The sequence below is a fragment of the Narcine bancroftii genome, chromosome 3, assembly GCF_036971445.1.
Source record: "Narcine bancroftii isolate sNarBan1 chromosome 3, sNarBan1.hap1, whole genome shotgun sequence".
NCBI lineage: Eukaryota > Metazoa > Chordata > Chondrichthyes > Torpediniformes > Narcinidae > Narcine > Narcine bancroftii.
The window spans coordinates 32818423-32831174 of NC_091471.1; the positions used below are offsets into that span (position 1 = coordinate 32818423).

The 12752-nt window shown below is 46.3% G+C and overlaps 1 protein-coding gene across 1 annotated transcript in view; it reads right to left on the bottom strand.

Annotated features, from left to right (window-relative positions):
- Nucleotides 1-12321, bottom strand: part of tmem129 (transmembrane protein 129, E3 ubiquitin protein ligase) — a 27535-nt gene extending 15214 nt beyond the window's left edge. The window contains exon 1 of the mRNA XM_069923756.1: nt 12093-12321. Within this exon, the coding sequence (XP_069779857.1) occupies nt 12093-12297 (205 nt within the window). The 5' untranslated portion in view covers nt 12298-12321. The remainder of the gene's footprint in view (nt 1-12092) is intronic.
- Nucleotides 12322-12752: the final 431 nt, after the last annotated feature.

Here is a 12752-nt window from a genome sequence, read left to right on the forward strand (position 1 = left end):
GTCATTGCAGAAATGCAAGGGGGGGGGTGGAAAGAGGAGAACTATAATTTTCTTTTTCTAAGGCATTGAGCTGGAAGCCCTGCTTTCAGACCCACTGGCTCAATTTTCATTCACTGCTGACAGAGCCACTGGCTCAATTTTCAGTCATTGCAGAAATGCAAGGGGGGGGGGTGGAAAGAGGAGAACTATAATTTTCTTTTTCTAAGGCATTGAGCTGAAAGCCCTGCTTTCAGACCCACTGGCTCAATTTTCATTCACTGCTGACAGAGCCACTGGCTCAATTTTCAGTCACTACAGAAATGCAAGGGGGGAGGGGGGAAAGAGGAGAACTATAATTTTCTTTTACTAAGGCATTGAGCTGGAAGCCCTGCTGACAGAGCCACTGGCTCAATTTTCATTCACTGCTGACAGAGCCACAGGCTCAATTATCAGTCACTGCAGAAATGTAAGGGGGAAAAGAGGAGAACTATAATTTTCTTTTTCTAAGGCATTGAGCAAGAAGCCCTGCTGACAGACCCACTGGCTCAATTTTCATTCACTGCTGACAGAGCCACTGGCTCAATTATCAGTCACTGCAGAAATGTAAGGGGGAAAAGAGGTGAAAGATAATTTTCTTTTTCTAAGGCACTGAGCAGGAAGCCCTGCTGACAGAGCGACTGACTCAATTTTAAGTCATTGCAGAAATGCAAGGGGGGGGGGGGTGGAAAGAGGAGAACTATAATTTTCTTTTTCTAAGGCATTGAGCTGGAATCCCTGCTTTCAGACCCACTGGCTCAATTTTCATTCACTGCTGACAGAGCCACTGGCTCAATTTTCAGTCACTGCAGAAATGCAAGGGGGGGAGGGGGGAAAGAGGAGAACTATAATTTTCTTTTACTAAGGCATTGAGCTGGAAGCCCTGCTGACAGAGCCACTGGCTCAATTTTCATTCACTGCTGACAGAGCCACTGGCTCAATTATCAGTCACTGCAGAAATGTAAGGGGGAAAAGAGGAGAACTATAATTTTCTTTTTCTAAGGCATTGAGCAGGAAGCCCTGCTGACAGAGCGACTGACTCAATTTTAAGTCATTGCAGAAATGCAAGGGGGGGGGTGGAAAGAGGAGAACTATAATTTTCTTTTTCTAAGGCATTGAGCTGGAAGCCCTGCTTTCAGACCCACTGGCTCAATTTTCATTCACTGCTGACAGAGCCACTGGCTCAATTTTCAGTCATTGCAGAAATGCAAGGGGGGGGGGGGTGGAAAGAGGAGAACTATAATTTTCTTTTTCTAAGGCATTGAGCTGAAAGCCCTGCTGACAGAGCCACTGGCTCAATTTTCATTCACTGCTGACAGAGCCACTGGCTCAATTATCAGTCACTGCAGAAATGTAAGGGGGAAAAGAGGAGAACTATAATTTTCTTTTTCTAAGGCATTGAGCTGGAAGCCCTGCTGACAGAGCGACTGACTCAATTTTAAGTCATTGCAGAAATGCAAGGGGGGGGGGGTGGAAAGAGGAGAACTATAATTTTCTTTTTCTAAGGCATTGAGCTGGAAGCCCTGCTTTCAGACCCACTGGCTCAATTTTCATTCACTGCTGACAGAGTCACTGGCTCAATTTTCAGTCACTGCAGAAATGCAAGGGGGGGAGGGGGGGAAAGAGGAGAACTATAATTTTCTTTTACTAAGGCATTGAGCTGGAAGCCCTGCTGACAGAGCCACTGGCTCAATTTTCATTCACTGCTGACAGAGCCACTGGCTCAATTATCAGTCACTGCAGAAATGTAAGGGGGAAAAGAGGTGAACTATAATTTTCTTTTTCTAAGGCATTGAGCAGGAAGCCCTGCTGACAGACCCACTGGCTCAATTTTCATTCACTGCTGACAGAGCCACAGGCTCAATTATCAGTCACTGCAGAAATGTAAGGGGGAAAAGAGGAGAACTATAATTTTCTTTTTCTAAGGCATTGAGCTGGAAGCCCTGCTTTCAGACCCACTGGCTCAATTTTCATTCACTGCTGACAGAGCCACTGGCTCAATTTTCAGTCACTGCAGAAATGCAAGGGGGGGAGGGGGAAAGAGGAGAACTATAATTTTCTTTTACTAAGGCATTGAGCTGGAAGCCCTGCTGACAGAGCCACTGGCTCAATTTTCATTCACTGCTGACAGAGCCACTGGCTCAATTATCAGTCACTGCAGAAATGTAAGGGGGAAAAGAGGAGAACTATAATTTTCTTTTTCTAAGGCATTGAGCTGGAAGCCCTGCTGACAGACCCACTGGCTCAATTTTCATTCACTGCTGACAGAGCCACTGGCTCAATTATCAGTCACTGCAGAAATGTAAGGGGGAAAAGAGGAGAACTATAATTTTCTTTTTCTAAGGCATTGAGCAGGAAGCCCTGCTGACAGACCCACTGGCTCAATTTTCATTCACTGCTGACAGAGCCACTGGCTCAATTATCAGTCACTGCAGAAATGTAAGGGGGAAAAGAGGTGAACGATAATTTTCTTTTTCTAAGGCATTGAGCAGGAAGCCCTGCTGACAGAGCGACTGACTCAATTTTAAGTCATTGCAGAAATGCAAGGGGGGGGGTGGAAAGAGGAGAACTATAATTTTCTTTTTCTAAGGCATTGAGCTGGAAGCCCTGCTTTCAGACCCACTGGCTCAATTATCAGTCACTGCAGAAATGCAAGGGGGGGAGGGGGGGAAAGAGGAGAACTATAATTTTCTTTTACTAAGGCATTGAGCTGGAAGCCCTGCTGACAGAGCCACTGGCTCAATTTTCATTCACTGCTGACAGAGCCACTGGCTCAATTATCAGTCACTGCAGAAATGTAAGGGGGAAAAGAGGTGAACTATAATTTTCTTTTTCTAAGGCATTGAGCAGGAAGCCCTGCTGACAGACCCACTGGCTCAATTTTCATTCACTGCTGACAGAGCCACTGGCTCAATTATCAGTCACTGCAGAAATGTAAGGGGGAAAAGAGGAGAACTATAATTTTCTTTTTCTAAGGCATTGAGCTGGAAGCCCTGCTTTCAGACCCACTGGCTCAATTTTCATTCACTGCTGACAGAGCCACTGGCTCAATTTTCAGTCACTGCAGAAATGCAAGGGGGGGAGGGGGGAAAGAGGAGAACTATAATTTTCTTTTACTAAGGCATTGAGCTGGAAGCCCTGCTGACAGAGCCACTGGCTCAATTTTCATTCACTGCTGACAGAGCCACTGGCTCAATTATCAGTCACTGCAGAAATGTAAGGGGGAAAAGAGGAGAACTATAATTTTCTTTTTCTAAGGCATTGAGCTGGAAGCCCTGCTGACAGACCCACTGGCTCAATTTTCATTCACTGCTGACAGAGCCACTGGCTCAATTATCAGTCACTGCAGAAATGTAAGGGGGAAAAGAGGAGAACTATAATTTTCTTTTTCTAAGGCATTGAGCAGGAAGCCCTGCTGACAGACCCACTGGCTCAATTTTCATTCACTGCTGACAGAGCCACTGGCTCAATTATCAGTCACTGCAGAAATGTAAGGGGGAAAAGAGGTGAACGATAATTTTCTTTTTCTAAGGCATTGAGCAGGAAGCCCTGCTGACAGAGCGACTGACTCAATTTTAAGTCATTGCAGAAATGCAAGGGGGGGGGTGGAAAGAGGAGAACTATAATTTTCTTTTTCTAAGGCATTGAGCTGGAAGCCCTGCTTTCAGACCCACTGGCTCAATTTTCATTCACTGCTGACAGAGCCACTGGCTCAATTTTCAGTCACTGCAGAAATGCAAGGGGGGGAGGGGGGAAAGAGGAGAACTATAATTTTCTTTTACTAAGGCATTGAGCTGGAAGCCCTGCTGACAGAGCCACTGGCTCAATTTTCATTCACTGCTGACAGAGCCACTGGCTCAATTATCAGTCACTGCAGAAATGTAAGGGGGAAAAGAGGAGAACTATAATTTTCTTTTTCTAAGGCATTGAGCTGGAAGCCCTGCTGACAGACCCACTGGCTCAATTTTCATTCACTGCTGACAGAGCCACTGGCTCAATTATCAGTCACTGCAGAAATGTAAGGGGGAAAAGAGGAGAACTATAATTTTCTTTTTCTAAGGCATTGAGCAGGAAGCCCTGCTGACAGAGCGACTGACTCAATTTTAAGTCATTGCAGAAATGCAAGGGGGGGGGTGGAAAGAGGAGAACTATAATTTTCTTTTTCTAAGGCATTGAGCTGGAAGCCCTGCTTTCAGACCCACTGGCTCAATTTTCATTCACTGCTGACAGAGCCACTGGCTCAATTTTCAGTCATTGCAGAAATGCAAGGGGGGGGGGGTGGAAAGAGGAGAACTATAATTTTCTTTTTCTAAGGCATTGAGCTGAAAGCCCTGCTTTCAGACCCACTGGCTCAATTTTCATTCACTGCTGACAGAGCCACTGGCTCAATTTTCAGTCACTGCAGAAATGCAAGGGGGGGAGGGGGGAAAGAGGAGAACTATAATTTTCTTTTACTAAGGCATTGAGCTGGAAGCCCTGCTGACAGAGCCACTGGCTCAATTTTCATTCACTGCTGACAGAGCCACTGGCTCAATTATCAGTCACTGCAGAAATGTAAGGGGGAAAAGAGGAGAACTATAATTTTCTTTTTCTAAGGCATTGAGCTGGAAGCCCTGCTGACAGACCCACTGGCTCAATTTTCATTCACTGCTGACAGAGCCACTGGCTCAATTATCAGTCACTGCAGAAATGTAAGGAGGAAAAGAGGAGAACTATAATTTTCTTTTTCTAAGGCATTGAGCAGGAAGCCCTGCTGACAGACCCACTGGCTCAATTTTCATTCACTGCTGACAGAGCCACTGGCTCAATTTTCAGTCACTGCAGAAATGCAAGGGGGGGAGGGGGGAAAGAGGAGAACTATAATTTTCTTTTACTAAGGCATTGAGCTGGAAGCCCTGCTGACAGAGCCACTGGCTCAATTTTCATTCACTGCTGACAGAGCCACTGGCTCAATTATCAGTCACTGCAGAAATGTAAGGGGGAAAAGAGGAGAACTATAATTTTCTTTTTCTAAGGCATTGAGCTGGAAGCCCTGCTGACAGACCCACTGGCTCAATTTTCATTCACTGCTGACAGAGCCACTGGCTCAATTATCAGTCACTGCAAAAATGTAAGGGGGAAAAGAGGAGAACTATAATTTTCTTTTTCTAAGGCATTGAGCAGGAAGCCCTGCTGACAGAGCGACTGACTCAATTTTAAGTCATTGCAGAAATGCAAGGGGGGGGGTGGAAAGAGGAGAACTATAATTTTCTTTTTCTAAGGCATTGAGCTGGAAGCCCTGCTTTCAGACCCACTGGCTCAATTTTCATTCACTGCTGACAGAGCCACTGGCTCAATTTTCAGTCATTGCAGAAATGCAAGGGGGGGCGTGGAAAGAGGAGAACTATAATTTTCTTTTTCTAAGGCATTGAGCTGGAAGCCCTGCTTTCAGACCCACTGGCTCAATTTTCATTCACTGCTGACAGAGCCACTGGCTCAATTTTCAGTCACTGCAGAAATGCAAGGGGGGGAGGGGGGAAAGAGGAGAACTATAATTTTCTTTTACTAAGGCATTGAGCTGGAAGCCCTGCTGACAGAGCCACTGGCTCAATTTTCATTCACTGCTGACAGAGCCACTGGCTCAATTATCAGTCACTGCAGAAATGTAAGGGGGAAAAGAGGAGAACTATAATTTTCTTTTTCTAAGGCATTGAGCTGGAAGCCCTGCTGACAGACCCACTGGCTCAATTTTCATTCACTGCTGACAGAGCCACTGGCTCAATTATCAGTCACTGCAGAAATGTAAGGGGGAAAAGAGGAGAACTATAATTTTCTTTTTCTAAGGCATTGAGCAGGAAGCCCTGCTGACAGAGCGACTGACTCAATTTTAAGTCATTGCAGAAATGCAAGGGGGGGGGTGGAAAGAGGAGAACTATAATTTTCTTTTTCTAAGGCATTGAGCTGGAAGCCCTGCTTTCAGACCCACTGGCTCAATTTTCATTCACTGCTGACAGAGCCACTGGCTCAATTTTCAGTCACTGCAGAAATGCAAGGGGGGGAGGGGGGAAAGAGGAGAACTATAATTTTCTTTTACTAAGGCATTGAGCTGGAAGCCCTGCTGACAGAGCCACTGGCTCAATTTTCATTCACTGCTGACAGAGCCACTGGCTCAATTATCAGTCACTGCAGAAATGTAAGGGGGAAAAGAGGAGAACTATAATTTTCTTTTTCTAAGGCATTGAGCTGGAAGCCCTGCTGACAGACCCACTGGCTCAATTTTCATTCACTGCTGACAGAGCCACTGGCTCAATTATCAGTCACTGCAGAAATGTAAGGGGGAAAAGAGGAGAACTATAATTTTCTTTTTCTAAGGCATTGAGCAGGAAGCCCTGCTGACAGAGCGACTGACTCAATTTTAAGTCATTGCAGAAATGCAAGGGGGGGGGTGGAAAGAGGAGAACTATAATTTTCTTTTTCTAAGGCATTGAGCTGGAAGCCCTGCTTTCAGACCCACTGGCTCAATTTTCATTCACTGCTGACAGAGCCACTGGCTCAATTTTCAGTCATTGCAGAAATGCAAGGGGGGGGGGGGGTGGAAAGAGGAGAACTATAATTTTCTTTTTCTAAGGCATTGAGCTGAAAGCCCTGCTTTCAGACCCACTGGCTCAATTTTCATTCACTGCTGACAGAGCCACTGGCTCAATTTTCAGTCACTGCAGAAATGCAAGGGGGGGAGGGGGGAAAGAGGAGAACTATAATTTTCTTTTACTAAGGCATTGAGCTGGAAGCCCTGCTGACAGAGCCACTGGCTCAATTTTCATTCACTGCTGACAGAGCCACTGGCTCAATTATCAGTCACTGCAGAAATGTAAGGGGGAAAAGAGGAGAACTATAATTTTCTTTTTCTAAGGCATTGAGCAGGAAGCCCTGCTGACAGAGCGACTGACTCAATTTTAAGTCATTGCAGAAATGCAAGGGGGGGGGGGTGGAAAGAGGAGAACTATAATTTTCTTTTTCTAAGGCATTGAGCTGGAAGCCCTGCTTTCAGACCCACTGGCTCAATTTTCATTCACTGCTGACAGAGCCACTGGCTCAATTTTCAGTCACTGCAGAAATGCAAGGGGGGGGAGGGGGGAAAGAGGAGAACTATAATTTTCTTTTACTAAGGCATTGAGCTGGAAGCCCTGCTGACAGAGCCACTGGCTCAATTTTCATTCACTGCTGACAGAGCCACTGGCTCAATTATCAGTCACTGCAGAAATGTAAGGGGGAAAAGAGGAGAACTATAATTTTCTTTTTCTAAGGCATTGAGCTGGAAGCCCTGCTGACAGAGCGACTGACTCAATTTTAAGTCATTGCAGAAATGCAAGGGGGGGGGTGGAAAGAGGAGAACTATAATTTTCTTTTTCTAAGGCATTGAGCTGGAAGCCCTGCTTTCAGACCCACTGGCACAATTTTCATTCACTGCTGACAGAGCCACTGGCTCAATTTTCAGTCACTGCAGAAATGCAAGGGGGGGAGGGGGGAAAGAGGAGAACTATAATTTTCTTTTACTAAGGCATTGAGCTGGAAGCCCTGCTGACAGAGCCACTGGCTCAATTTTCATTCACTGCTGACAGAGCCACTGGCTCAATTATCAGTCACTGCAGAAATGTAAGGGGGAAAAGAGGAGAACTATAATTTTCTTTTTCTAAGGCATTGAGCAGGAAGCCCTGCTGACAGAGCGACTGACTCAATTTTAAGTCATTGCAGAAATGCAAGGGGGGGGGGTGGAAAGAGGAGAACTATAATTTTCTTTTTCTAAGGCATTGAGCTGGAAGCCCTGCTTTCAGACCCACTGGCTCAATTTTCATTCACTGCTGACAGAGCCACTGGCTCAATTTTCAGTCATTGCAGAAATGCAAGGGGGGGCGTGGAAAGAGGAGAACTATAATTTTCTTTTTCTAAGGCATTGAGCTGGAAGCCCTGCTTTCAGACCCACTGGCTCAATTTTCATTCACTGCTGACAGAGCCACTGGCTCAATTTTCAGTCACTGCAGAAATGCAAGGGGGGGAGGGGGGAAAGAGGAGAACTATAATTTTCTTTTACTAAGGCATTGAGCTGGAAGCCCTGCTGACAGAGCCACTGGCTCAATTTTCATTCACTGCTGACAGAGCCACTGGCTCAATTATCAGTCACTGCAGAAATGTAAGGGGGAAAAGAGGAGAACTATAATTTTCTTTTTCTAAGGCATTGAGCTGGAAGCCCTGCTGACAGACCCACTGGCTCAATTTTCATTCACTGCTGACAGAGCCACTGGCTCAATTATCAGTCACTGCAGAAATGTAAGGGGGAAAAGAGGAGAACTATAATTTTCTTTTTCTAAGGCATTGAGCAGGAAGCCCTGCTGACAGAGCGACTGACTCAATTTTAAGTCATTGCAGAAATGCAAGGGGGGGGGGTGGAAAGAGGAGAACTATAATTTTCTTTTTCTAAGGCATTGAGCTGGAAGCCCTGCTTTCAGACCCACTGGCTCAATTTTCATTCACTGCTGACAGAGCCACTGGCTCAATTTTCAGTCACTGCAGAAATGCAAGGGGGGGAGGGGGGAAAGAGGAGAACTATAATTTTCTTTTACTAAGGCATTGAGCTGGAAGCCCTGCTGACAGAGCCACTGGCTCAATTTTCATTCACTGCTGACAGAGCCACTGGCTCAATTATCAGTCACTGCAGAAATGTAAGGGGGAAAAGAGGAGAACTATAATTTTCTTTTTCTAAGGCATTGAGCTGGAAGCCCTGCTGACAGACCCACTGGCTCAATTTTCATTCACTGCTGACAGAGCCACTGGCTCAATTATCAGTCACTGCAGAAATGTAAGGGGGAAAAGAGGAGAACTATAATTTTCTTTTTCTAAGGCATTGAGCAGGAAGCCCTGCTGACAGAGCGACTGACTCAATTTTAAGTCATTGCAGAAATGCAAGGGGGGGGGGTGGAAAGAGAACTATAATTTTCTTTTTCTAAGGCATTGAGCTGGAAGCCCTGCTTTCAGACCCACTGGCTCAATTTTCATTCACTGCTGACAGAGCCACTGGCTCAATTTTCAGTCATTGCAGAAATGCAAGGGGGGGGGGTGGAAAGAGGAGAACTATAATTTTCTTTTTCTAAGGCATTGAGCTGAAAGCCCTGCTTTCAGACCCACTGGCTCAATTTTCATTCACTGCTGACAGAGCCACTGGCTCAATTTTCAGTCACTGCAGAAATGCAAGGGGGGGAGGGGGGAAAGAGGAGAACTATAATTTTCTTTTACTAAGGCATTGAGCTGGAAGCCCTGCTGACAGAGCCACTGGCTCAATTTTCATTCACTGCTGACAGAGCCACTGGCTCAATTATCAGTCACTGCAGAAATGTAAGGGGGAAAAGAGGAGAACTATAATTTTCTTTTTCTAAGGCATTGAGCAGGAAGCCCTGCTGACAGACCCACTGGCTCAATTTTCATTCACTGCTGACAGAGCCACTGGCTCAATTATCAGTCACTGCAGAAATGTAAGGGGGAAAAGAGGTGAACGATAATTTTCTTTTTCTAAGGCATTGAGCAGGAAGCCCTGCTGACAGAGCGACTGACTCAATTTTAAGTCATTGCAGAAATGCAAGGGGGGGGGGGTGGAAAGAGGAGAACTATAATTTTCTTTTTCTAAGGCATTGAGCTGGAAGCCCTGCTTTCAGACCCACTGGCTCAATTTTCATTCACTGCTGACAGAGCCACTGGCTCAATTTTCAGTCACTGCAGAAATGCAAGGGGGGGGAGGGGGGAAAGAGGAGAACTATAATTTTCTTTTACTAAGGCATTGAGCTGGAAGCCCTGCTGACAGAGCCACTGGCTCAATTTTCATTCACTGCTGACAGAGCCACTGGCTCAATTATCAGTCACTGCAGAAATGTAAGGGGGAAAAGAGGAGAACTATAATTTTCTTTTTCTAAGGCATTGAGCTGGAAGCCCTGCTGACAGAGCGACTGACTCAATTTTAAGTCATTGCAGAAATGCAAGGGGGGGGGGTGGAAAGAGGAGAACTATAATTTTCTTTTTCTAAGGCATTGAGCTGGAAGCCCTGCTTTCAGACCCACTGGCTCAATTTTCATTCACTGCTGACAGAGCCACTGGCTCAATTTTCAGTCACTGCAGAAATGCAAGGGGGGGAGGGGGGAAAGAGGAGAACTATAATTTTCTTTTACTAAGGCATTGAGCTGGAAGCCCTGCTGACAGAGCCACTGGCTCAATTTTCATTCACTGCTGACAGAGCCACTGGCTCAATTATCAGTCACTGCAGAAATGTAAGGGGGAAAAGAGGAGAACTATAATTTTCTTTTTCTAAGGCATTGAGCTGGAAGCCCTGCTGACAGACCCACTGGCTCAATTTTCATTCACTGCTGACAGAGCCACTGGCTCAATTATCAGTCACTGCAAAAATGTAAGGGGGAAAAGAGGAGAACTATAATTTTCTTTTTCTAAGGCATTGAGCAGGAAGCCCTGCTGACAGAGCGACTGACTCAATTTTAAGTCATTGCAGAAATGCAAGGGGGGGGGGTGGAAAGAGGAGAACTATAATTTTCTTTTTCTAAGGCATTGAGCTGGAAGCCCTGCTTTCAGACCCACTGGCTCAATTTTCATTCACTGCTGACAGAGCCACTGGCTCAATTTTCAGTCATTGCAGAAATGCAAGGGGGGGCGTGGAAAGAGGAGAACTATAATTTTCTTTTTCTAAGGCATTGAGCTGGAAGCCCTGCTTTCAGACCCACTGGCTCAATTTTCATTCACTGCTGACAGAGCCACTGGCTCAATTTTCAGTCACTGCAGAAATGCAAGGGGGGGAGGGGGGAAAGAGGAGAACTATAATTTTCTTTTACTAAGGCATTGAGCTGGAAGCCCTGCTGACAGAGCCACTGGCTCAATTTTCATTCACTGCTGACAGAGCCACTGGCTCAATTATCAGTCACTGCAGAAATGTAAGGGGGAAAAGAGGAGAACTATAATTTTCTTTTTCTAAGGCATTGAGCAGGAAGCCCTGCTGACAGACCCACTGGCTCAATTTTCATTCACTGCTGACAGAGCCACTGGCTCAATTTGCAGTCACTGCAAAAATGTAAGGGGGAAAAGAGGAGAACTATAATTTTCTTTTTCTAAGGCATTGAGCTGGAAGCCCTGCTGACAGACCCACTGGCTCAATTTTCATTCACTGCTGACAGAGCCACTGGCTCAATTATCAGTCACTGCAAAAATGTAAGGGGGAAAAGAGGAGAACTATAATTTTCTTTTTCTAAGGCATTGAGCAGGAAGCCCTGCTGACAGAGCGACTGACTCAATTTTAAGTCATTGCAGAAATGCAAGGGGGGGGGGTGGAAAGAGGAGAACTATAATTTTCTTTTTCTAAGGCATTGAGCTGGAAGCCCTGCTTTCAGACCCACTGGCTCAATTTTCATTCACTGCTGACAGAGCCACTGGCTCAATTTTCAGTCATTGCAGAAATGCAAGGGGGGGCGTGGAAAGAGGAGAACTATAATTTTCTTTTTCTAAGGCATTGAGCTGGAAGCCCTGCTTTCAGACCCACTGGCTCAATTTTCATTCACTGCTGACAGAGCCACTGGCTCAATTTTCAGTCACTGCAGAAATGCAAGGGGGGGGAGGGGGGAAAGAGGAGAACTATAATTTTCTTTTACTAAGGCATTGAGCTGGAAGCCCTGCTGACAGAGCCACTGGCTCAATTTTCATTCACTGCTGACAGAGCCACTGGCTCAATTATCAGTCACTGCAGAAATGTAAGGGGGAAAAGAGGAGAACTATAATTTTCTTTTACTAAGGCATTGAGCTGGAAGCCCTGCTGACAGACCCACTGGCTCAATTTTCATTCACTGCTGACAGAGCCACTGGGTCAATTTGCAGTCACTGCACCTCTGACAACCCCTCCCTCCCGAGCCCATGACCCACCATTCAACGTCTCCCCCCAAATTCCCAGTGGAGGTTCTGGGCAATCCCGCGGTCCACCGACCCCTCCATCGCCGTCCGCCGTCAGCCCCCCACCCCACATCACCCCCACACACACACCGCGGCCTAGCAACGCTGACCTAGCGGCAGCACCGAGTGCACGGCCAGCGTGGCCGCCGTCCTGCGGAGGTGGTAGTGGACGAAGCCCAGCTGCTCACTGCCCAGCTGCTCGGACAGCAGGTCCTGCACGGTCAACCCCGCCGACCGAAACTCGGTTGGGGTCAAGACGAAGCAGAAGGCCACGACCACGTACAACAGCGTGAACACCGCCTCGGGAGCCATCATCAAACCCCTTCCCCCCCTCTCAACCAATGGCCGTGGAGACTTGGGCTGGGGGCCCCGCCCTGCCCACCTCGCGCATGCGCAGCCGGAGCCTCGCCTGGAGATCCGGACTCCCTCCCTGCGGAAAGCTTTGGGGTTTGGAGTCATATTTAATTTTAAGTTCATGCTGATCCTGTAAACAATCGAATTGTTTCGCAACGCATGTCCAGATCCAGTAAGGTTCCAAACAGCGAATTTGCATTCCAAAATTCTGCAATTTGTTTTCCAAAAATAGACTTTATCCACCAGAAAATATTTACAAGAAAGAAAACCGTTCAGAAGTCTTTTCACACCCATCGAGTCAGTCAAATCTAGACCTTCCTATCAATGTAAATGGTTTCATTTGCTCTCCAAATACAGCATTCTTCCCCTCCTGGCACCTTGCCACTTCTTCCCTCCTCTGCAGTTTGAAGGAGTTC